At 48.2% G+C, this 26,298-nt stretch overlaps 1 protein-coding gene and 1 pseudogene across 3 annotated transcripts in view; both read left to right on the forward strand.

Annotated features, from left to right (window-relative positions):
• The window catches only part of LOC120372010 (D-beta-hydroxybutyrate dehydrogenase, mitochondrial-like), a 31,238-nt gene extending 6,116 nt beyond the window's left edge, over positions 1 to 25,122 (forward strand). For 2 of the 3 annotated variants that reach the window (XM_039488647.1, XM_039488646.1), the window contains exons 3-5: positions 14,804 to 14,945; positions 20,373 to 20,525; positions 22,198 to 25,122. In XM_039488647.1, the coding sequence (XP_039344581.1) occupies positions 14,804 to 14,945; positions 20,373 to 20,525; positions 22,198 to 22,667 (765 nt within the window). In that variant the 3' untranslated portion in view covers positions 22,668 to 25,122. Of the gene's footprint in view, positions 1 to 13,510; positions 13,765 to 14,803; positions 14,946 to 20,372; positions 20,526 to 22,197 lie in introns of those variants that run through there. The other variant, XM_039488648.1, reaches the window with a different exon arrangement.
• On the forward strand, positions 16,371 to 16,891 carry LOC120372011 (annotated as a pseudogene).
• Positions 25,123 to 26,298: the final 1,176 nt, after the last annotated feature.

Raw genomic sequence — 26,298 nt, forward strand, 5'->3', positions numbered from 1 at the left:
CCACCGCCTGCTGCCAAACAGCTGGTTGGTGGAGCCCCCCGAACAGCTGATTGGGTGGCTGGTGGGTGCTGAGCCCCACTTTTTTTTTTCATGGGTGCTCCAGCCCTGGAGCACCCACAGAGTCTGCACCTATGGTGGTATCCCCTGGGCACATATGGGTCTCTCAGGAAGCTGGCTCCCAAACGCTCTAGGGTCACTGGCAGTGAGTACAGAGTATGGAGCACCAGAGCAGCATGCTCCCAGAAGGGCGGGCAGCTCCTTTCTGCTCTGACTTCATCTTCCAAACAGTCCCCTGGGGTAGCCCCAGTGCAGGAGGCCTGGGGTGTGACATGGCCTGTTTATTTCCATGGGCCAAGCCTAGAGGAAAATTTTAAAAAGAGCAACTGAGAGAGCCAAGTCAATTCAGGTTTTGATATAACAACTGAAGATTTTACTAATAAGAGATGAAACGAAATGCAGGATTTTTAGTATTTTTTTTTTTACTTTTCTGTGTTCCTTTAAGATAATTTAAACATTAAAGGAAATGTTTGAAGGTGGCCAGTGTATCCAGGTGTTTGGATGGCTGGAGACCACAGCTGTACTCCCAGAAACCACCGCAGTACAGCTCGAACGTGACCCACCTGGCTGCCTAGTGTCAGTGAAGGTTACGTTTGGTCATTGCACCAGAAAGGAAAGTTGGCCAGGCAAGACACCTCAGCTGACATACTTCATAACTTGGCAGAAGAAAGTCCTGTTGGACAACTGCCATTGTGTGAAAATTTCCATCCAAAGGCTCTGTAAATCCTCTGTTACTAGCGTCATGCGGTGCTTTGAGCTGGCCCTTCGCTGCTGCGTCACTTTTCACTGCAGCATGCTTGGCCTTGAGATGGGAACAGCAGGTGGAAGGATGGAGCGAATGTGGAATCGAATGTTTACAGGGAGGGCTATTTCAGGAGATTGGCACACCAGTGGAGAGCAGAGAGGGCATTTGAGGGCAAATAAATGAACTAAATTGACCTCACAGTCAGCCTGACTATCTGGAGTTCTATATGACTAGTCTGGTCATTTTCAGAAGCAAGGAAGTTTCACCTCTTGGTCACAAGTTAAAACCTGACCCCAACTGGTATTGGCCTAGGAGGCAGAGTGGTCTAGTGCAGGGTTTCTCAGTCTTTTAGGCTGGCGATGCCTCATTTAAAGTAAAAAAATATTTTCATCACCCCCACCATTCCTTAAACTTACTATAAAAGTAAAAATAAAAAATGTCTCACTGATAACAATGCTAAGCCTACAGAACTTATAGATGGGTGCGTTTCTAGATGTTGAGAGTGAATACTTGACCTTGAAGGGAAAAGGTGTGCCGGGAATAGGGCAGCAAGTTTTTTTTGCTTTAGATTGTTATAAATTTTTCAACGCCTTGCAACATCCCCAGCCCATGTCCCTTGCTTGCCTTTTGTGACCCCTTGGGGTTGTGGTCCACTGGTTGTCTAGTAGTTAGAGCTGGAAACATGGGGTCGATGCCCAGTGGTATCACAGGCTTGCCGTATGACCTTGAGCAAGTTATACTACCACTCCGTGACTCAGTTTCCCGTATGCAAAAAGAATGTAATAATACTCACCTATCTTTGGAAAGCGCTTTGAGATCCTTGGAGGACAGGTCATATGGAAGCATCACTATCACCTGTCTGTTCTGTGGCTTGCTGTTGGTTGCTTTATCAGAGCACAGGATTTTAATTCTTGTTTCCCTGATGCTGTCACTTTTTAGAAACTTTATGGTCCCTGAAAGGTCTCAGCTGCCCCTTCAGCAATGGAAGGCAGAGGGGTCACATTCCAAACCCCATGTCTGCTACTTCTCACAGCTCCCGAGGTGCATTTTGGCCCCATCGTAGTTAGCGGGGCCCAAGTCATTAAACACTTCCTCTCCAGTTCTGTTTTACAGGCTGAGCTCCAGATTGTCCTGCTGGGACAAATGGGCACAGCTGTTTTAAACTGCAGCTCTTCCTCTACGGGTTCCTCAAACAACAGGGATATGGCAGAGCAGCCTCTTGGCTTCAGTGTGAGGCAGCAGGGAGGGGATGGTACAGGAATGGTGAATGGAGCCCCGCAGAGAATAACAGCCTGGGCAGAAAGCAGGTGAACAAGGCTGTGGGACCTGTTCGACATCGGTGGAAGTTGGGAGCCCTTGGCACCCCCTGAGGTCAGGCCCTTCTGTAGTAAGATGTTGATCTTCAGCGTTTCTTCTGAATCTGCATTAATGCTGCAGAGCGAATGGGCAGCATTTGTGAAAACTCCCTGGTAACGGGCTTTGGGCTAAGGAGCTAATTTGTACTAAATTGTCACTAGTAATCTGATTCCAGTAGGAATGGAAACAGCCTGCGTCAGATCTGGTGCTGGAGCCATGTGAAGAGTCAATCCTCTAGGTCTCCCATGGCATCTTGGAAGCAACGCTGATTCCTGGGCTACTCCCAGTAAAACTCCCCACAACCACCCGGGCCTCCCCACACCTCGCCTGACCCGCGGCGCTGTGCTCCACGGGCCTCATGGTGACACCTCCTCCCCATCCCACCCTGCAACGCTGCACTCCACAGGCCTCGTGGTGACCTCTCCCCCCCGTCCCGCCCGGTGACACCGCCCTCCACGGGCCTCCTGGTGACCCCGTCCCGCCGGTGACACCGCCCTCCACGGGCCTCCTGGTGACACCCCCCCCGTCCCGCCCGGTGACACCGCCCGCGACGGGCCTCCTGGTGACACCCCCCCTCCCGCCCGGTGACACCGCCCTCCCCGGGCCTCCTGGTGACCCCCCCCGTCCCGCCCGGTGACACCGCCCTCCACGGGCCTCCTGGTGACCCACCCGCCCTGCCCAATGATGCTCCTTGGGTCTCCCCATGATCTGCCCACACTACCCAGTGACACTGTGCTTCACAGGCCTTCCTCTGCCCCACATCATGATACCTGCTACAAGGACCTCCCTGTGTCCTTCCCACCTCACGATGCTGCACCCCCCGCCAGAGCATCCCCACCCCGCGACACTCCACAGGCCTCCTCGTGCCCTGCCCATCCCATGACATCACCCCATGCCACACGGGCCTTGCTGTGACTGGCCTGACCCACATCATGATCCATGTCAGGACTGAACGGGTACTTTCCTATCCCAGGAGAGAGGAGAGAACTGAAGGAAAGAAGAAAGACTTGCCCACATGGAGGGGAAGGTTTTCTCTGCTGCTGGCCCCCAAGCACTGGAGCAGCCCCCGAGCAGAGGAGGTGGCCAGGGCTGCGCTGTGAAGACACAAGCAGGCAGGGCAGAGCAAAGTCAACTCCAGTGAAAGGAGCCTGTGGTGAGCCGCTGCAGCAAGGAGGGAGGGCCAGCTTCCCATGGGCGGGGGACATGGCTGTACCAGGTTAGTCACACAGGAATAGCAGCACAATGGGCACAGCCACAACACTAAACTTTACTGCACACAAAGTGTAGCCTGCCTCCAACACGGCCAGGATGTGCGGCTGGACGCTTCACACAGAGTGACTACATGTAAGGCAGTTTAAGCTTCCCATCACATCTCCCCCCTTTCGTCTTTTCTGTATTTTAACTACTTTAAAACTCTAAAACTTTTTTTTTCCAAACTAACTTTTTGAATTTCAATACGTGTCTGTGTATTACTCATCCCCGAATGGCACTGGTTCTTTAACTATACATCCACAGTGGGTAACATCTTGGAGACTAGGCTGTCTTTCCCTTGCAATGGCTGGCCTGGCAAGTACGGAGTCGGTTCATCTTCCTCTTCCTTGTTCTGCATCTTGTTCTCAGTTGATTACTGAGTCTTTGGAACAAACTGAAGATGTCAACAGTTTCTGCTGAACTCCCCACCGCCTGTCTCAATGGTCTGTGACTTGGGCAATGCATTCTTTTTCTTTACAACAACTGGAGTTCTCCATCCTTTTCCTTCATGGCCATTGGGTTCCAGATCAGGGAATTCTCTGAGTGACATTAGGTATAAAAATGTTCATAACTATTTTTTGCCTTTTGATCTAATTCAGCCACTCCTCAACAGATCTGGCCTCTTTGGGGCTAGATTCTTTTCCAGGGTTGGAACAGTAGACCTGAGTTGCCTTCCTATCATGAGCTGGGCGGGGCTCCTGATGTTCCTACTAAAGGAATGGCTCTTCCTGCTTCAGTATTTCATCACTGTCTGTACTGCCCTCTCAGTTTCTACATTTGCTTGTGGGTAATGGGGGCTGCTAGTGGTGTGTTCAAAGTCATACTTTGGAATGACGTAAATTCAGCTGCAGTTAATTGTGGTCCATTGTCTAGCAATAATTGTTCTGGAATACCAGAATGGGCAAATATGCTCTTTAATTTCTTGGTAACACTGTAACACGTTGCATCTTTCAAATATATTATTTCAATATAGCTAGAAAAATAGTCCATTTCAACTAGGTAATGATGTCCTCTGAATATGCATCAGGCTGCTGCTAGCCTCCTCTAGGGGCTGTCTGGTAAAGATGTTAGAGAGACAGGTGAGGGAGGTAATACCATTCATTGGACCAACTTCTGCTGGTGAAAGATGCAAGCTTTTGAGCTACATAGAGCTCTTCTCCAGGTCTGGGAAAGTTGGTAGAGATATTGCTACTAGACGCTCTTTGTGTTATGTCGGTCTGTTAGTTCTGCAGTGTTCACATGAAAACATTTTATTCATAGAATCATAGACTATCAGGATTGGAAGGGACCTCAGGAGGTATCTAGTCCAACCCCCTGCTCAAAGCAGAACCAATCCCCAACTAAATCATTCCAGCCAGGGCTTTGTCAAGCCTGACCTTAAAAACCTCTAAGGAAGGAGATTCCACCACCTCCCTAGGTAACCCATTCCAGTGCTTCACCACCCTCCTAGTGAAAAAGTTTTTCCTAATATCCAACCTAAACCTCCCCCACTGCAACTGAGACCATTAATCCTTGTTTTGTCATCTGCCACCACTGAGAACAGTCTAGATCCATCCTCTTTGGAAACCCCTTTCAGGTAGTTGAAAGCAGCTATCAAATCCCCCCTCACTCTTCTCTTCTGCAGACTAAATAATCCCTTCGTGTCCTTGCTGATTCCAGACCACCACACTGACAGATTGGCTCATTCATGGCATTTAGCTAGTCCTTGATGACCTGGATGGATGAGGTCTAGAATTTCTCCTCTCAAAGCACTTTGGATGATAGTACAATCACCTTTAATCATTAGGCCATTGGACTCGCTTAATTGTCTGCGTACAGCAAAGCAGTCTCTTGTCACAGGTGTTCTTGTGTTCTTCAGATACTAGGGCCACCCTGCCCGAATGTAGCTAAAAACTTCTTGATGTTGCTCTTTGTAGCAGATATAGTTTCCTGCCTGACACTTGTCTGTAAGTTCCCACAGCATCTACAAAAGCCTTTTCATCATCTTCTGGCCCACAGGTGTTTGAGTGCAATGTGGGGCTCCGTGAAAATATGTCTGCTGTTACCAGATTTTTACCAGGAGTATATTCAGCGATAGGGTTAAATTGCATGAGCCAGTTCAAAAGACATTGGCATCTCATTGATGCTTGATACGGGTCTTTTCCATTGATAAGGGTTACAAGAGGTTTATGGGCAGTTATCAGTTTAAAGGAACGTAATCCATGCAGATATCTGTAGGAGTTCTCACATGCTCATACACGTGCCAAAGTACTCCTTTTCAATCAGTGCATATCGTTTTTCTGCTTTGATAAGTGTACAAGAGCAAAATCCAGCTGGCTTCAACTCAGATCCATATACCTGCAACAGTACACCACCAAGGACATAGCTACTGGCATCGGCAGTGCCCATTGTGTGTTTCTTTGCATTGTAGAACATTGAAACTGCAACAGCTGAGATAATTTATTTTACCCTTTTCCAGGAAATCTCCTGATTTGGCCCCCATAAACTGGATGGTATTGTACCTTAATAGTTCATTCAAGGATTTTGCCACTCTAGAAAGGTCTTCAGGTATTAGCCAAAATAATTTACCATCCCCGTTAAGCATATCAATTCTGGAACAAATGCATTCAATTCTCTAATTGCTTTTACTTGCTCAGAGCCAAGAATAATTCCATCTTTGTTTATTATCTGTCCCCAAAGTTCATTTTGGTGTAGGTGGAAAACACACTTTTCTTTATTTAGCTTGAGTCCAGGTTCACTGATTAAGCTCAGATCTTTACTGAGGGTTTTGTCTTGTTTTCCACTGATGACTCATATACTAAAATTTTGTCCATAAAAATGACAACCCCGTTTATGTTCTTTAGCCACTCTGCCATCTTTCTTTGGAAAATGTCAGGAATTCTGGTAATCCTGAAACGTAATCTTTGAAAGCACAATCTCCCAAGTTGCATAATGAATGTAGTCAGTGTAGCACTCTCTTAGAAACCACTTGAGGCATCAAATTTGGAGAATACAGTAGCTCCTGCCATGTCAGGAGGAAAGTCTCCGAGTGCTGGAAGGGTATAGTTTTCTCTTGCTACTGCTTCAGTAAGTCTTTTAAGATCCATACAGGTTCATATTTTTCCCTATAACAGGTACCATCGGTGCAGACCATGCAGTTGGCTCAGATCTTTTCTTGATTATGTCACTCTTTTCCATTCCCTTTAACTCAATTTCTACTGTATGAAGTAATGGGATAGGAATTTTGTGGGGCATATGTACGCTATGCGGTTCAGCAGCCTTTTTACTACATCCCCTTTTAAAAATCCAGTACACCAAATAGTCTGTTTCCTCCTCCCATCTTTCTCACTCCACCCATCATGGCACCCACACTGAGACAGAGGAGACTGTCAGCCTCTGATCACATCCACGGTAACATTAAAGCTTTTGTCTTTGTAGGTTGCTTCTGTGGAAAACTGTCCAGTGCTGCCAAAGTACCTGGGGGCTTATTTAGGACAGTATCTGCTGGTTTCAGCTCTAGGAGAGGTTGAAGGTGATTAGAAGGCCCTTCTGGTATGACTGTTGCATCCACACCTGAATCTATTTTAAAATTAAGTCTTGCCTCAGATATTCAGTTTCACTCTCCAGACTGGCTCTGTGTCATTACCTGTGACTGAGCCCAGAAAAAAGGTCTCTTGACTATCCGTGCTCACTTCATGTACTGCATATGTGCAGCCGGGTGATGGGGTATGCAGACCCCACACTGGACAACAAGGGGTTAATGAGCTAGTGTGGGCTCAGGTGGTGCTGCCCCATAGCAGGTGTGAGAAATGGCAGGTTGAAGAGGGAGAACCCCAGCTCAGTTGATGGCAGACCAGGGAGGAGAGCAGACCTTCAGTCCTCAGCTGCTGGAGAGAAGGCAGACTGAAGGCAGAGTTCCCCAGCTGACTGCTGCCCAATGGCCCCTTCCTGAGGGGAGGGAGGGCCAGATGCTGACTCACCTTGAGAGGGAACCACTGCCTTCTGTTACCTGCAAATGCAGGTTAGGGCCCTAGACCAATGAGTGTCCTCTGAAGGAAGAGAGCCTTGACCCAGCTTTGGGATGAACATCTGTGTTAATTCCCTTGTTTTTGTTCATTAACTACCCAGAAGAGGAGAGACTTTAAAGTGAGCTGGGCAAAGGTCCAAGTCGCGGGAAGAGGCAGATGATCACAGCACCGGAATGACCATCAGCCGAAAGTCCATGATGTGGAGAGTTGCTATGCCATGCCCAGCCACAAGAAGGTGCTAGTTGTGAGTCAACCCCTTCATGGGCAGTCAGTGGCAAAATGTCCCGTTTTTGTGCATTTATGAGATTTGGCTCCTTTGGCTGGACAATCACCTCTTGGATTGTGACTTTCCCACATCATCTGCAGCAATTGTAATAAATCCTCAAAAGCAATGTGGGGCAAGCCTCAGACATTGCCTTTGGGGAGGTATTACGATTGCTTTTTACAGCTGTGCTAATTTCCTGTCCTCGCTCTGTAAGTGACTTCCTCTAGGTCTCTTTCTGGCAGCCTCTGGTCTCTGTTTTGATTTTTAATCAAGAGGTCTTCCAGTCCCCTGCACTCGTGGCAGAACTAAGTATTATCTAGACCAGTATTATCTAGAAATCTCTCTTCATTCGCAGTTTCTCTGATAGTCTGTTGCTAAAATGCCTGGCACTACTGTCTCTAGTCTGCTCTTCCTTTTTATCCTCAAGATCATAGTTTTCTGTCATGTCATACAAGCCTCCTATAAAAGATTCCACAGCCTCCCCAGTGTTTGGACATGCTGGTAAAAAACCACTCGCTCATAAACCACACTAGGCTGAGGTATAAAATGCTCATCAAACTTAGCCAGCCCCCCAAAGTAATTATGTTTTTGTGGCTCTCCTCTCCAAAGACCAAGGATTGAAAGGTACATTCAGCTTCCCTGCACAGATGAGAGAACTAGCTTTCCCCTCCCCCATCTCATTGTGGAGTTTACTTGCAATGCGAAAACGTGCAAAGTGCTCCGTCCGGTTGGGCCAGTCGGACGGTCTGTTGAAGCTGAAGTTCTCTGGTGCTTGGACTTTTAGCATTTTGACAAAATTCTGCAGTTTCTGGTGATTATCTTCTGACACCATGTTGTGTTAGTCACACAGACAGAGGCAAGATAGATGCTAGTCACAACAGTTTTATTGTAAAAAAGAGTGTAGACTGCCTCCGTCACTCAGTAAAGATGGGGTGCAGTGTGCTTCGTACAGCCCCACGTAGTGACTAAACATCTCCCCAGACCTGAAGAAGAGCTCTGGGATCCTCAAAAGCTCGTGCCGTCCATCCACAGGAGTTGGTCCAATAAAAGTTATCACCCCCTCACTTTGTGTCTGTCACACATTATAACGCAGTTTAAACTTCCCCTCCCACCTGAAAGCACAGAAGCAGTAGACAGAACAAATAAAACAAAGAGCAGGCGAAGGGGTAGACGTTGTGTCCCCAAGCTGATGGAGCTGCTGCTGTCGGAATCTGGGCACCAGGCCCAGACTCTGCTGATAAATCAACGCAGAGACATGGGCGAGGTTCTGGGGGCAGTTTCATCTTGCACGAGGACCCATCTGCAAGAGGGGTGAGTCCCATGTATGGTTCTTCCCGGGCACCAGGGGAGAAAAGGAGGCAGATGGCGCACTGGGAACACCAGGTCTGCACACTTCTCTCCCTATTTTGTACCCAATGTGCATTCTCTTGGACGACCTCTCCTCCCTCCCAGAGACCCAAGTGGACATCATGGTGCAGAGTCAGGAGCAGCAAGGGTCAGTGACACAGACCCAAAAAACCATCCAGGAAACAACTCAGGCAGACCCTGCAGGAGACACTGGGAGTAGGAGGCACAGAGCAGAATCCTTGGGGTGGTGGGGGGTACAGTGAGAAACCCCAACAGTCCTAGGAAGCATGCCTGGCCTGAGCACTCCCGCAGCCCTCCCAGAGCTCACATCGCCCCAGAGGGGTAAGGAAGAGGTGGACCATGGAGAGGCAGGGCGAACCCTGCAGTGGGTAGTCATGTCAGACAGTTATTCTGATGCTTATTTGGTATAAAAATAGACCTTCTAAACCAATATACTCTCTCAGCATGGAGTGATTTGCAGGAGTTTAGGGCAGTAACTACAGATGGTCCTCCTTGGCCGAAGAAGAAAATTCTCATTTTAGGTGAGAAATACTAATGAGCGACACTATTTTTCCAAGTCATTGACCAATGGCTGTTTGGCAGAAGTATTGGAAATGTGTTTCCTTTTTATTTTAGGAAGGGCTGAGGGGGGCAGCAAACTTACTTAGGGAGCCCTGGTTCTTAGCACTCTGAAATGACAAGAAGTGCCTGGAGCACAGATACAGTAAGTCTCTGTTTGTGAGCTGGATTGGCTTCATTTTGTTCACTGTAAAGCAGCTGAAAGGCTCTTTGTATGATCCAAAGCTAAGTTTTAACAACGTTTTCCCAAGATACAGTGAGCAGCAGCGTACCGAGTATAAACGGTTTGCTTCAAAGAGAGCATAACGTTGTGATGCTGACATGATGCCTACCAAAATGCCAACATCACACTTGGAAGGTTTCCTTTCATGTACATAGAAAGGTATGAGAAGTGCTGTTGTGGCTTGTGTCCAGTCACCCGGGAAGTTCCACTGCTTCGTCCGGTGTTTCTGTGATGCCTGGAAACATTTCAGATTTAAAAGGAAATGTTGTAGGGCCAGATCCTGAATTCAGTTACACTGGTGTAATGCTGGAGTAACTCCACATTGAAGTTAATGGAGTTACCCCATCTATATCAGCATGATTGACATTCTGACTAACCACATGACCCTTTTACTTAGCTGAAGAGGTTGTCAGAGGAAGACACTTTTGAACTGTACACCTTGCAGGAGACAGGTAATCTGCAACACCAGGAAAAGCAACTAAGTAAATATGCAATATTTCCTTCAGCCTTCCTGCAAAGGCAGTCGAGCAGGTACCTGTGGGGTAAGACAGGCAATCTCCCCACCTACTGTAACATGATGTGGGACTATACACTTGCCTTGTCTTCAGTGATTTCCCTACACCCCCCCTTGAATTTCCCCAACACCCCCGCCCAGTTTTGTGAACTAGTTTCATGCCAAACCTGGTGGCTGAACTTTGCGACTTTGTCCTCACCCACAACTGTTTCACATTTGGGGACAATATATACCTTCAAGTCAGCAGCACTGCTATGGGTACCCGCATGGCCCATAGTATGCCAACATTTTTATGGCTGACTTAGAACAATGCTTCCTTAGCTCTCGTCCCCTAATGCCCCTACTCTACACTGATGACATCTTCATCATCTGGACCCATGGAAAAGAAGCCCTTCAGGAATTCCACCATGATTTCAACAATTTCCATCTCACCATCAACCTCAGCCTAGACCAATCCACACAAGCGGTCCATTTCCTTGACACTACTGTGCTAATAAGCGATGGCCACATAAACACCACTCTATACTGGAAACCTACTGACCACTGTACTTACCTACATGCCTCTAGCTTCCATCCAGGACACACCACACGATCCATTGTCTACAGCCAAGCTCTAAGATCCTACCACATTTACTCCAATCCCTCAGACAGAGACAAACACCTACAAGATCTCTATCAAGCATTCTTAAAATTACAATACCCACCTGCTGAAGTGAAAAAACAGATTGACAGAGCCAGAAGAGTACCCAGAAATCACCTATTACAAGACAGACCCAACATAGAAAATAACAGAACGCCACTAGCCGTTACCTTCAGCCTCCAACTAAAACCTCTCCAGCACATCATCAAAGATCTACAACCTATCCTGAAAGATGACCCCTCACTCTCAAAGATCTTGGAAGACAGACCTGTCCTCGCTTACAGACAGCCCCCCCAACCTGAAGCAAATACTCACCAGCAACCACAGAACAAAAACACTAACCCAGGAACCTATCCTTGCAACAAAGCCCGATGCCAACTCTGTCCACATATCTATACAAGGGACCCCATCATAGGACCTAATCACATCAGCCATGCAATCAGGGGCTCGTTAACCTGCACATCTACCAATGTGATATATGCCATCATGTGCCAGCATTTGCCCCTCTGCCATGTACATTGGCCAAACCAGACAGTCTCTATGCAAAAGAATAAATGGGAAGCAAATCAGACGTCAAGAATTATAACATTCAAACACCAGTAGGAGAACACTTCAACCTCTCTGGCCGTTCAGTAACAGATTTAAAGGTGGCAATTTTGCAACAGAAAAGCTTCAAAAACAGACTCCAATGAGAAACTGCTGAACTTGAATTAATATGCAAATTAGATACAATCAATTTAGGCTTAAATAGAGACTGGGAATGGTTGAGCCATTACACACATTGAATCTATTTCCCTATGTTAAGTATCCTCACACCTTCGTGTCAAACTATCTTAAATGGGTCATCTTGATTATCACTACAAAAGTTTTTTTTCTCCTGCTGAGAATAGGTCATCTTAATTAATTAGCCTCTTAGAGTTGGTTGGGCAACTCCCACCTTTTCATGTTCTCTGTATGTATATATATATCTCCTCACTATATGTTCCATTCTATGCATCCGATGAAGTGGGCTGTAGCCCACAAAAGCTTATGCTCAAATAAATGTGTTAGTCTCTAAGGTGCCACAATTACGCCTGTTCTTTTTGCGGATACAGACTAACACCGCTGCTACTCTGAAACATGCCAATTTAGTGATTGTTTGGAAATTTGAATTGAAATTGAAACATTAATACAGACTTTAAAAGCATATACAGTGTATGATAAAATACATGTATCTGAAAAAGTATAATAGATTTCAAAAGTATGAACATAGACTAGCTTCCTTATACAGCTGGTTTTTAAGACAATGTCAGTGCATTCATTTCGGTGATGTTGGCCAACCTAATAATTTCAAATGATGATTTGTAAGCAAAGTCTAAATGAGCTCTCCCTGACAGCTAGTGATGAGCTGGAGGCTGGGGGGAAAGGCTTCAGGACCAGATTGTATTTACATTCACACCTAATCTACCTAGGTATCCAGCAAACAGAGCTGTGTCGCCCAAGTGATAGATTTTGGCTGGGGTTGGGTTACAAATCACTTGAATGCAGGGGGTGGGGGGTGGGAAATGAAATAATGTTCTTATTGTATGAGTAAAGGTCAGTAGAACTGTACTTAGCCTGTGCTGATTGACCTCTATCATATCCCCCCTTAGTCGTCTCTTTTCTAAGCTGAAAATTCCCAGTCATTTTAATTTCTCCTCCTGTTTCATACCCCTAATCATTTTAGTTGCCCATCTCTGTACCTTTTCCATTTCCAATGTATCTTTTTTGGGATGGGGTGACCAGATCTGCACACAGTATTCAAGGTGTACACATACCATGGATTTATATAGAGGCAATATGATATTTTCTGTCTTCTTATCTATCCCTTTCTTAATGTTTCTGTTTGCTTTTTTGGCTGCCGCTGCACATTGAGTGGATGTTTTCAGAAAACTATCCACAACGACTCCAAGATCTTTCTTGAGTGGTAACAGCTAATTCAGACTCCTTAATTTTGTATGTATAGTTGAGATTGTTTTCCAATGTGCATTACTTTTCATTTATCAGTACTGAATTTCCTCTGCCATTTTGTTGCCCAGTCACCCAGTTTTGTGAGATCCCTTTGTAACTCTTCACAGTCTGCTTGGGTCTTAACTATCTTGAGTAGTTTTGTATCATCTGAAAATTTTGTCACCTCACTGTTTACCCCTTTCTCCAGATCATTTATGAGTATGTTGAACAGTACAGGTCTCAGTACCGACCCCTCTGGGACACCGCTATTTATCTCTCTCCATTCTGAAAACGGATAATTTATTCCTACCCTTTGTTTCCCATATTTTAACCAGTTACTGATCCATGAGAGGACTTCCCTCTTATCCCATGATTCCTTACTTTTCAAAAGTCAATTTAAATTAAATACATTTTTAAAAAAATTTATATATATTTTTTAGAAATCTAGACCTGTTATGTGTAACTTGCATTATGTTATGTTAAATTTGCATTATCCTAACAAAACATTTACTTTATTCTCTTTTATATATCTCATTGGCCCTGACACCCCGCCCCCCGTAAATTTGAAAACCCCACCCCAATTTCAATTCCTGTGGAAACTACTGCTTGTCTTGTTTGCCTACAATAATTGGAAGCTGTATGCAAATACAGGAGAAATCAGATCAATCAGAAGTGCTGACTAATAGCAGCCCATGAAAATGCAAATGGCTCCTCCCTGATAAAGTTGATGATAAGAAGGAGAGGAGGAAATGGTGACCTAGATATCAGCTCTAAGATGCCTGGATTCTCTGGAGCCCCATGGCTGAGCTCAGGTAAATGGAATGGTCTCAAATGTAAGTTTTGTTTAAAAAAAACACATGGCAACAAATACAAAATACACACCGCAACAAAACCAAAAATAACTCCAACAAAACTAAGCACCTATATAATTGTTTCCATTATTCTATTTAAATTTCCAGGGAAAATATTTTCCCTCAATTTTCACTTCAGTGTTTGCAAACTAAATATTGCAGCTTTGTGCTATTGCATGAGATCCTGAAAGTAAATTTGACAAGACACTGGTCATAAAGAAAAGTGGAGTTGACCTGTCTTTTCTCATTATTCAGGGTGGAGTAAGCATTTGTTCTGATGTCCTTACCCAGCATTTCCTCTTCCCGTCTTGCTGTGAACCAGGTGTCTGACTGGCTGCCACTCTCCCCCCAGAGGTGGCTGCATCTCCCTGACACTTCCATTACTACGCCTCCTGATCTCTTTTGTAACAAATGCAAATTGTTATACAGAAGGTTCACTTGTCAATGTTTTAGACCTTTCCTTTTTTATAGCACTAGACTGTTTGCTCTCAGACTCGGCCAGCGAGGAACTGCCTTTGGCATTGTAGTCTGGCATTTGCTTCTGAAAGAGAATGAAAGAATACATTTAAGTGGAATGGGTAGGAATTTTTAGAGTGAGCTATTCAGAGGAGCTGCCTGAAAAGCCATTTACTCTCAAGCTCAGAAAATCTGGACTTCTGTGATCCTTTTGAAAATGTTGGCTCTATTACCCACAGAGCTCTGACACCGGTCAGCACTTACATAGCTCTCTACACCCTCTGACTGCAGGGAAAACAATAACCAATGAATCCATCTGTGAGGCAGGGAGAAACAGAGTCAGTCTCACTATTTGCTGGGTGGGGAAATTGAGACAGAAATGACAGGTAAATTCACAAAGGTTGGACTTGCATTGTGTGATTGCTGTCTGGGGCCCACCTCTGCATGCGCATTTCCAACAGCCCAAGCCTGTGTCCTTGGCGCGGGGCTGGATTACTGCCATCCTGTCTGAGCAGGGCATCTCTCTTCTTTCTCTCTTGGGCAGGGTGAGAATGGAGATGGTGCCAGGGAGCTGGAGAGCATTAAATCGGATCGCATGAAAGTGCTGCAGCTAAATGTGTGCAGTGACCAGGAAGTGGCTCAGGCTGTGGAGTTTGTGAAGAACAATCTGAAGGAGCCGGAGAAAGGTAGGTAGTGCGGATAATGTTACAGGATGGGGGAGCCTGTGCTCTCAGGCCAGTTGCCTTTTGAATTCACTTACGTGAACCCTTGCTAAGGAGGACTTACCCCCCTAGGGACAGAGTTAAGGTTATCTGAGTGACATAGTAATGGATCTGAGTGTTGTGTGGGAGGCATTTCCTGGCTTTGTTTTTTTGTTGTCACATTCTGGAAGGTGCAGAGGGGAGCTGGACTGTTGCATGACAGCAGCACAGATACGTGCTGGTGAGCAGCAGCCATCTCTTACTACGAACGGCCTGGCTCCTGCTGGATTTGAAGAAAGTTACTACTCAGCAGCACTGCAGGTAACCAGGCTGGCCATGGGGATTGGAGCTTGAAATGGGACCTCCCTGTGCCTCTCTGTCTCTCCTCTCTGTATCTGAACCTGCTTCGGGGAGTTTGTGAGGGTTCTTGGCCATGGTGGTTCTCACTGTGCCTGCTCCACTGTAAAAGCAACAAAGAATCCTGTGGCACCTTATAGACTAACAGACGTTTTGCAGCATGAGCTTTCGTGGGTGAATACCCACTTCTTCGGATGCAAGTGCAAGTGTACTGCTCCACTGTATTCATAGAGCCTGCCTGGCCGCCTACACAGGAGTTAACCAGCCATCAACCTCCGACTAGGACGGATGATAAACACATCACATGTCAGGGTATTGAGCATCTCCCCCCCCAGAGAGATCCTCACAGGAGCACTTGAGGGTTTGCTCTATCCAAGAGGTGGGGTAGGGCCAGGAGTAGCTTTTTCCTTGCTCATGGCAGGTGTTAAGGTTCTGGGCAGATTAAAAGTGTGGCAGAAAGATAGTCCCAACCTTCATTCAAAGTACACAACAATGTCCTTAATCCCTACATGAATGATGCTATTAAATATAAGGAAGAAATAACCAGAAGTCAAATATATAGATATACTTATCTCATAGAGCTGGAAGGGACCTTGAAAGGCCATTGAATCCAGTCCCCTGCCTCCACTAGCAGGACCAAGTACTGTCCCTGGCAGTGTGTGATTTTTGTTTTTTGTCACCCCACTGATCCCTAAATGGCCCCCTCAAGGATTGAACTCACAACCCAGGGTTTAGAAGGCCAAAGCACAAACCACTGAGCTATCCCACCTCCTTCCCTGAGTGTGCTCTCTCTGTGCACAATTCTGTCCTTCGTGCACAACCATTCCACACCCGCCCTGTCTCATTAGATTCCTCTCCACACCTTTTCACACCACCCCAAGCTTTTCACGCAGAGCACATTAGCAGCAGCACAGAGTTATGCTGTACAGAATGACAGCTTGCAAGCAAACAGCACTGTTGTTTCTCAGACAGTGTCAATGAGATAAAAGTCTGGTTCCTAGCAGGAGTGGGCACAGGATCCCTTGTGCACTTCTCTGTCTGATAGGTGGGCAGTCCCTCCTTCGTGGAGATTTATGTAGTCACTCACTGCCATAGGCATGCTCAGGGCAGCTCCCTTTCACTGCCATCTTGTGGCAGAGCCATGGGGACCTGCTGGGATCAAGACTTCAGGACACCACCATGTCTGGGAGATTGTGGTCTGAGGCCATTTTTGCTGGCTATAAGTATGGCCTCCGAAACCAGAGGGAGCACATGCCCTTCTGAAAATCAACAGAGTTATGCCTGGGAGAAGACTGAATTCTCCTTGGGAAAGAGATGGGCCTATGTATACAATGCTAAACACCACATTGTGACTCTTGGTGGCAAGCCCAACACAACGTGAGACAGCTGAGCGAAAGTAACCCATACCCTTAGAAACAGTGGCTTGCTTCATGCTAAGTTCCAACCCAACCTTCTTGCCAAGACCAGGGGGCACAGAATCAGAGTGATGCTGTGTCCATCTAGAATCTACATTTTTACTTAAAATACAGTTCAGAATTTTACTTCTGGGGGAATTCTGCACCACTGCACATGTGCAGAATTTATGTCCCCTGCAGATTTCTTTGTGTCCCCGCAGAAAAATGATTTTCTGAAGGGGGAGCAAAAGGAAGTCACAAGAGCGGTTGTGCAACCCTCCCCAGCAGTATGTTTTGGGTGCCCAGGGCAGCTGGCAGAGAAGTAAATCACTGTGGGGCAGGGGGCGGGACTGGGGAAGACCTGGCTGGTGGCTCTGACCTTGCACTAGGCTCAACTACTAGTCCCAGCTGGGCTGGGGAGGACAGGACTTCCTCTTCCCCTGCACGGCATCTGGGGCTGGGTCAGACCCACCCCCAGATTTCTTTCCTGGCTGCAGGAAGCTCTGCAAACTGCCCCTCCCCCCCTGCTTCCTGCATCCATTGCTCCTCAGCTGTAGGGGGAGGGATTCCTGTAGAGGGAGCTGCTCCCCCATCCACCCACCAGCCATGCATCCAGACCCCCTCATACCCAGACCCTCTCACTGAGCCTCACCCTTCTGATAAGCCCCACTCCCCTTGCATCTGGACCATCCCAATGAGCCACATGCACCTGGATCCTTGTCCCACCGAGCCCCAACCAGCTATAAGTGGATCCCCACCCCACTGAGCCCCACTTCCCCAGCATCTGACCCCCCTACTGAGCCCCCCACCCAGACTGCCCTGCTGAGCTCTATCCCTCCCACACCCAGTCTCCCCCGCCACTGAGCCCCAGCCACCTTCACCTGGACCCCCCTGCAGAGTCCCATTGCCATTACACCCAGAACCCCCCAACAAGCCCCTGTGCATCCAGATCCCCCCCTGCACCCAGTTTGCCCCACACAGAACCCTCTCAACCCACACCTGGATCCCCCCACATTAAGCCCCTCCACACTTGGATCCTGCCTTGCTGAGCCTGCCTGCCCATGGTGAGGGGCAGGGCCCTGGGGTGTTTCTGGGGCAGGCTGAGTCCTTGCGCTGTGTCAGGGTTGGGTGCAGCCTCACTGCTGAGTCTGTGTCCTGGGGGGGAGCTGCAGAGTGATCTCCCACCTCTGTGCAGCTAGTGGCCTGTGCTCCCCAGTGCCAGGCTGGAGCCTCCACATTTATTTGACAAATTACATTTGCAGAATTTTAAAATATTGTGTGCAGAATTTTTAATTTTTGGTGCAGAATGTCCTCAGGAGTAGAATTTGTTCCCAAATACACACAAAGCGCAGCATTCCAGATGGAGTGTCTGGGCTCTGAGACGCTAAACGCTTTGGGGTGGGGAGAGTCTCTATTTCTCTTTGGTCTTGGGCCGCACCCACCAGTGTTGACACTAAACAAATAATAATGATAATGCTCTTTAAACATGTGATTGTGCTGCATGCCCCATATGTGCCAGATGACTATCAAAGTTCTGTTACAGACTACTGTGATATGATTGACTAATGATGGAATCTCATAAAGGATTAACTGCTTTAATTAGCTTTTTCAGAAATGGTTCTAAATGTACGAAATGTATTATACAAGCTCCGGTTACAGAGAGACCTGTGCCAGGACATGGCAGGGAGCCAGGAACTCCTGTGCCAAAGCTCTGCTGTAAGCCCCGTTCCCTCTCTGGCCTTGGCGAAGTCACTGACAATACAAGTCTCTGCCGAACTCTCTTACTTCAGTGAAATTACACCAGGGATTAATCAGGCACTCAGTGTCACCAGGGATTAATCAGGCACTCAGTGTCCTAGTACCGTAGTATTCTTATCATTATTTATTATCTGTGCGTGCTGTCGCCACACAGACCATCATCAGGATCGATGCCTCATTTTGCTGGGTGCTGGTCAAACATATAATTAAAGATAGTCTCTGCCCCAAGGAATTTACAGTCTACAATAAGGACAACGCTTAACAGGTGGGTGTGTAACACAGAGAGAGTTTGTCTGGGAGATGAGAGCAGCGTGTGTAGCAGAAATAGGGACACAGCGTTGCCTGTATTTAGCTATATGTATAATTTACAATCTTCAATTTAAAATAATCATATGTACACAGACATCAGAATAAATGAACACAAGGTTTCAGTGGCTCTTCCAACAGGCCACCTGCCTACCTGTTACCCGTATCTAGCTAGCTGAGGCCATCACCGTAGAAACGGGACTTGAGAAGTGATTTGAAAGAGGGTGAAGGAACTGAATTGGAGAGAGCATTCTAGGCATAAGGAACAGCATGGGAGAAGGTGCTCAGAGAGGACAAGGGCATTTGAGTCTGCTACGGTTGGCTAGGCAGAGGGGCCTGTTCATGATGTGGTACGACAGGTGAGCAGAGAAGTATAATGGGGACCCTGATTATGACTGGGCCCTACCACAACAGAAATAATAAATAGGTGACTAAATAACTGGTCAGATTTTTGCAATGTCTGATCCTTGTTTTCCTACTGTTTGCTCTGTCATTATCACTGGCTATTGCTTGCATAGCACCATATGGATATAAACAGGACTTTAAAAGAAAGACAGTCCTTACGTCGGAGAACATAAAATCTAAGGGCTCAGTCCTGCAGACGCTGCTGGAGGCTCCTGTCTTTAGTGCAAACTAACGAGGTTCTGCTGTAGTAAGGATTGAAAGTAGCCAAATTGTGGGCTGGTTACGAGTTGCTGCCCTCTGCAAACACAGGAGAAAGAACTTGGATGGCAGAACCCTGCAGACGTGCCATGGTTAAGTCAGGACTTTCAAAAGTGGCCTTTGATGTTTCGGGTGCCCATCTTGAGCCTGTTTAGCACCCTCATTCCCCCAGAAGTCAGTGGGACCCGTGGGTGCTGAGCCCCTCTGGAAATCAGACCCCAGGTTAGGCTCCCCAAATCAAGTGTTATCCTTCATCTTCTCTGGCTTGAGGAGGACACTGGGCCACTGCTGGGGAGGCAGCTGCTCCAGGAGAGCTTGGGCCTACTTCTCTTGTTTGTGCTCTTCAGTCAAACACCAGCCAGGGTGGACCATGGTTAGTGGGACAGATCCAGCCCCATCCTGCATGTCTGTCCGTCCCAGCCTCAGGACAGCCAACCACATGACAGCAAGCAGCAGTCCTCCTGTTGCAGGTTCAGGTGCTGGCCCCTCACTGACTTCTATGGTGCTTTGAGCCAATGCTTTGATGCCCTTCTGTCTCACCTGTTTGGGAATTTAAAATGTTAACCAGTTAACTGATCAGCATTAATCTTACCGGTTAATCCACCGTAACTGTTAACCCCCGCGCCGTCTGGAGCAGCCCCAGCCCGGCCGGCCGGCCGACCCTTTAATTGATTAACCATTTAAACAAAATATTTTTAATCATTTAAACAATTAACTTCTAAAAAAATATTTACATCCCTACTTCTGTTACTCCCATGTTACCTTAGCCCACTGTGGTTCCTCTCTTTGTTGGTGTATTTCACTGTCCTAGATGAAAATGTCCTGTTTTTGCCAGTGGATTATTTTACCCCGAGAGAAGAAAAAATCCTAGAAGAGCTGTTTCTCCCTGAGGGACCCCTCACTTAAGCCTTTTAACTCTCTTGTTTATTGGCAGGGCTCTGGGGCTTGGTGAATAACGCTGGAGTATCAGCCTTCGGAGAGGTGGAATTCACAAGCATAGACAAGTACAAGGAGGTGGCAGACGTCAACTTGTGGGGAACTGTCAGAGTGACCAAGGCTTTCCTGCCCCTTGTTCGCAGAGCTAAAGGTACAGATGGCCTCTGGCATGGCTGCAGTCAGAAGCTTTGCAAAGCAACAGGGAAAAGCCACTAAAAACATCTCAAGTTCTGCCTTTAGTGACACCTATGCAAGTACAGTGAAGCCCCTGAGGCTGTACAGGCATGATGGAGGGCAGGATTTGGCCTGTAATATGAGCATTTTGCAGATCTATAGCAAGTCACCTTGTGTAACTCCTGTCATTGAGGGGACCTGAGCTATAGAGAGGATGATAAATGAGGTTATAACAATATCTATGCACTGAGCCCTTTTAGATGCTTCCCAAAAAGCCAGCCCAGCTAAACACGCCAGTGAGGTGGTAAATATGAGGAAATCTGAAGGACTCTTGGAGGATGCAAGCCCAGCCTCCTGCTCTGGGAAGGGAGACACAGACACACAAGAGGTGACACTGAGATGTTTTTTCCAGATATCATTTATATTGTGTGCTGCTAAATATATCCCAGCTGCCCTATAATAAGTAACTGCCCAGCCAAGATTATATGTTGTTATTCCTGTTCCGTTGTCATGGCGAGGATGCATAGAGGGTGTGAACAATAGTGTAGGAACCAAGTGTGCCACTGTGCTCCATGTGGCTGTAACATTTCAAGCCCCAGAGCTTGGCGCCATAAAACTCCTTATTGCTGCAAGAGCTGAGAGGATTTTCAGGGTCAGTTCAGCGACCGTAGCGGAACCTGTGGCTGCAGGCTCCCCAGTGCGCTGCCCCCCGCCCTCCCAGGAGCTGGATGAAATGTTAGAGGAGGTTTACTACTCCTGCTCCCAGCCTTGCTGGAGTACAAACCACTTTGCGCTGGCAGAGCACCGTGGTGAGGACAGCATGAGCTGTCCCTGGGGGATCAGAACATCTCCCCTTTATCACAGCTGCAGCAGGGCCGCAATCACAGCTCCCTCCCCTCCTGTTTAACAGGAAAGTTCCATCCCTCTCCCATCACTCTCTACATGCTTACCCGCCAGTTCCAGACACAGACCGATATGTGAATGGACTGCAGAGAAACTCCCCTGCACTGGCATTGGGCGGGGGAGGGGATAGTGGGGGGGGAGAGAAGGCCAGAAAGTCTTGGGGCTCCCAGCTTTGGGCCCCAAATGGTCCTGAGCCAGCCCTGTCTGCATTACCCGGAAATGAGGATAATCTGCAGCTCTTTGGTGAATTTATGGAATGGATGGAGTGGCCATGGCCATTGGAAATCCCCATCCGTGTGCCCACAACAAACATGGCTGCTTCTGCTTCTGTCCCCTGCTCCTCCTTGGCTAATACCCGGCTAGCAAATACAATGTGTGTACCAGCGGAATTATTCCTGGTGTGGAGGTGGAGAGGAGCAAGGTCTTCCAGGCACAGGGAGGAGAGGGCGTAGATTGAGAAGATGACCAGTAATGTTTGTGTTGGGGACCCCTGACGACAGCGTGATTTCTGGATGTCAGTCAGCATCCAGGGCTGAGGGAGAGGATGTGTCAGCAGCATGAGGCTCAAAGGAGGGTGCTTGCTGCCGTGTCCTGGCTGAAGAGCCCCTTGTCCTCCAGAACAGAGTTTGTTGTCTGGAGATTATTCCCTGAACAGGTTATCCTGTCACCAGTTTATTCGGGCGTCCATCCTGTCCAGCCCAGAACAGAGGCTACCAATTTCCTTTTCCTGTCTCTGCCCACTCCAGGTCGTGTGGTGAACATCACCAGCATGTTAGGGCGGATGGCCAGCCCTTCCCGCTCCTCCTATTGCGTTTCCAAGTTTGGCGTGGCAGCCTTCTCCGACTGCCTCCGGCAGGAAATGTACCGCTGGGGAGTCCGTGTTATCCTCATTGAGCCCAGCAACTTTGTAGCTGCTACTGGCATTCTGACGCCTGAGAGCATCGAAGCCCAAGCAGAGGAGCTATGGAGAGGAGCCAGCAAAACTGTCCAGGAAGACTATGGGAAACCGTATTTCACGCGCCAGATAACCCTGATGAAGTCCTTCATTAACAGCGGCCTGAAGGACATGTCCCTTGTCCTGAACGACATCGCGGATGCACTTACTTCCAAGTACCCGTACACCCGGTACAATCCCATGGAGCCCCACTGGCGCGTGAGGCTGCACGTCATCACTCACCTGCCCACCGCAGTTGCGGACTGGCTGTATATTTACTGAGCCACACTTTAAATAACTGGCCTGACAGCACCCACTCACTGCGTGTATTCGGATCTTAAAACTGATCAGTGGTAGGTAGAGCTGGGCGGGTCCGGAACACCACGTCTCTCTGCACGAGGCAGTTTGGGCAGGATCGGGGCTTCAGAACACTGAGAAAAGACTGAGTCTGGCCCCTTCCTAGTCCTGCTGTTCCAAGGACATGTTCCACGGGGCTGTGGAGGAGGCAGGGGAAGGTTTGGTACAATGAGACAAATCTGTTCCTGGTGTAATGAGGCCAGGTGGGCTCCCCCCCGGATGGATTTCTCTCATTAATGGGAACTTGCCAAGGGCAGGCCGGTTGTGATGATGCTAGTAGATGTCTCAAAGAAAAGAGCTAAAATGGGAAACAAAAGCAGCGTTTTCCATTCGATCAGAAATAGGTCAGTCACAGCTTCTCTGCTCCCCGTCCTCGTGATATTGCTGAGTCACACGGCTCCACAGCCGTCTCTAGGGAAAACAGCGGCGTGACCTCTAAATGACTTAATTATGCAGGGTCAGGCTAGGAAAAATCTAGACGGCTCCGCATGTGCAAAATCTCAGTAGAGAGAGGCCGACTTTGCCAGGCACTGTAACCAGGGGGCAGACAGAGCCACTGCTAGAGCCAGGGCCCAGACGTGCACTGGGAGGGAGCGCATCTAAAGGGGGTTGGAACCCTCCCTGGCTCTCTCATTGGCTGCTGGAGCAACAGGCCCAAAGCCCGGGGCTTAGAGAGCCCTAGAAATGCCCCTTCATGGGCAGACTTTCACCTCTGGAAGACAAATAGGCACTTGGCATCTGGGCCAGTTTGGGAATAAAACCACATTGGGGCTGCCCCAGCAGCTGCTCCTGCCCCTCCACCCCCAGAGACCCCAGTTGTTCCTACTGAGAATCTCCTGCCTAGATCCACTGCCCTGAGGATGGGCCGGACAGATTGTCACATCCCGTCCAGAGTTCGTGGAGCCTGCCATACCTTGGTTCACTGGAGCCCATGGAGAAAGCCATGCTGAGCCAGCCAGCAGCGTGGAGATTTATGGGTTAATAACCCCTGTCAGGGGCTTGAGCCTCTCAGCTGTGCGCCTGGCTGAGCGAAGGCGCTCAGCCCTCAGTGCAGCTGGGCCTCGCTGGTGTTCACTAGAGGGCTGGGCGAGGGCCCTGAGAGGGAGAAGCAAGTCAGGACAGGGCTCTCTGGAGCTGGGTGGTGCTTCCTGGGAGCTTGGCCGGCTGTTTGGTGTTGAGGTCGTTAACGCCGTGAAGGGCTGTAGCCAGGGACTGTGCCATTCAGGTCTGTTGGTTAGAGAAGAACCCCTGTAGGAAACAGCAGAGAGGGATTATTGTTGTTACTTAATGCAGGGCGTCCTGTGAGCACGTCCTGCTCATGCAGCCTCCAGCCCTGCTGGTGGCCTGGATCCCCTCTGGGCTGAGAGGGAGGGGATGCCATGGTCACTGCGTGCTCAGTGCGCTGGGGAGAGTGAGCTGGGTTGGGAGAGGTTCAGTCCAGCTCCTAGTGGGCAGGTGTCCCCAGCACAAATAGCATCCTCATGTCTGGCGCTAACTGGCCCCCCTTTGGCCCTGCCTAACCTGCCTTCTCAACAACCCCCAGACACCCACACTGGATAAGAACCATCCCCACAGGACACTGAAATGCCTGGATGGTCTGAGTACAAAGCCCTGAGTGGATGCTGCCAGGGGCCTCATTTCTTTCCTTTTATTAATATTTCACAATGAAATGGCACTATGACAATAAGTGTCTCCTCAGAAACCTTCCTAGTATCTCTGCAGCTAATGAGAGTAGATGTGGCTGGTGACTCGGGGATGTTTGTTGCTTTGTCTTTGCTAGTGCTGGAGTTGCTCAGCACCTCACCCCTTCTCTAAGGAGTGGCTGCTTGTAAGAACATGATCTGACTCCCGGCACTGCTGGTCAGGCTGGGGATCAATCGTCCAACTTCAGCACGGGTATACAGCACACACGCCCCCTGCTCCTGCTGTTTGTTCTGTTTCAAACTGATGTGAGATAAAAGTGAATTTCAAACCAATTTGGCGCTCATCCCGACCCTGCCCTCCTACGTCAGTTACAGCATTTTAGAGGACACGGACTGTACCTGTGGCTGGAGTCTGAATCCAGCTGTAAATGCTGTTTGTTGTCGTGAAACCTCTTGAGAGTAAGGGAGGCCTCACATGGAGCTTGTGTGGAGAGGGCATGTGTTATAAATAAGGATTGGAAACGCTGGGCTGTAGGGCTATTTTCCATTGCAGATCACAAGTGTACAGAGAATGTCAGGGATGCAGGATGCCTGTTACTGGAAAAGATAAGATACCCCGGTGTTAAGCTACCGCTGCTATCCTCTGTATCCTTTGTGTCACCTGCACTGTGAAATTCTGGGAACACTAAGTACCACTTGATTACACAGAAGGGAAAATAAAGGAGATTTATAGAGAACATGTTTTTTCCAATACTCGTATTTTTTACATTTTCTCTTTTTTTCTCTGTGGGCTCTGTCACAGATCAGGGCGTCTCTGGTCCAGCACAGCAGTCGCTCTCAAGCTCCCGGCTCCTCAGCCATTACCTTTCTTAGGTGGAGACCTGTGTCTCTCTCCCTACTGAGCGGCACAGCTCTCTGCCTGTGAATTCCTCAGCTGTCAGACTGCCTGAGCCAACTGCTTTGCCTTCCCCTCAGAGGCTCTCAACAGCGTAATCATCCATAGGTGTAAGTTACTGCGCAGCCCTTTCTAAGCAAGGGCATGCTTGAGGTGAAAGCAGGACAAAGAAAACACTGAAAACAATAAAAGAACCTACACACATGCTGAAGAGCTTACCAGTGATCACCCCAGCACCGGCTCTGATTGGAATCAGTCCTTCGAATCCCACACCGGGGTCTTCCTGTGGGGACAGGTTCAGAACAAGCACCTCCATGAGTCCCTTCAGCCCTGCTCAGAAAGGAGTGGGGCCCCTCCCGTGGCTAGAAGGGCCTGTCCAGGTGCTGGATCAGAAAGCAGGCCGAAGTCACTTTAGATGCTGGCTATTAACCAACAAAGAAAGGACTTTTGGATAATCTAGAGAATCCAGTTGGAACCAGTATCCGTGAGTCTTTTCAGGCAGTGGTGCCTGGCCGGAGTTGTTACAACGTGAGTGAATTTGCCCTCCACTATTCTTAGTTCCTGGAGACCTGCAGACTCCCTCCCCTGTGGAATTACAGACAGCCCCTGGCCCACAATGACACACACATTTAATTCAATAAGGTTTGTCCAGGATATGGCCAGGTCTATCACAGGCTGATCCTGGACCACTTACTTACCTGAGTAGCCCCATTGGAGTAAAGGGACTCAGGTAAGTAAGGGCTCCAGGATTGAATTCTATGTGTATTTTTAAATCATAGGAGTTCATATTCTGTCATTGAAACGGACCTGCCCTCTATGGTGCCAATGTGGAGGGAATGATGAAGAGGTATGTAGCTTGCACTGGTACCATGGTACCACACCTCCACTCCCCCCATGCACTGAACAAATGCTGCTGTACGCTCAGCACCACTGAGGCTCTTAACAGACCCCCAACGCATGGCTGCAAACTCCAGAGCAGGTCAGCGTCCATCAGTCGCGGGCCACAGTTCACAGGCTC

The sequence above is a fragment of the Mauremys reevesii genome, linkage group 9 (genome assembly GCF_016161935.1).
Source record: "Mauremys reevesii isolate NIE-2019 linkage group 9, ASM1616193v1, whole genome shotgun sequence".
Classification (NCBI taxonomy): domain Eukaryota; kingdom Metazoa; phylum Chordata; order Testudines; family Geoemydidae; genus Mauremys; species Mauremys reevesii.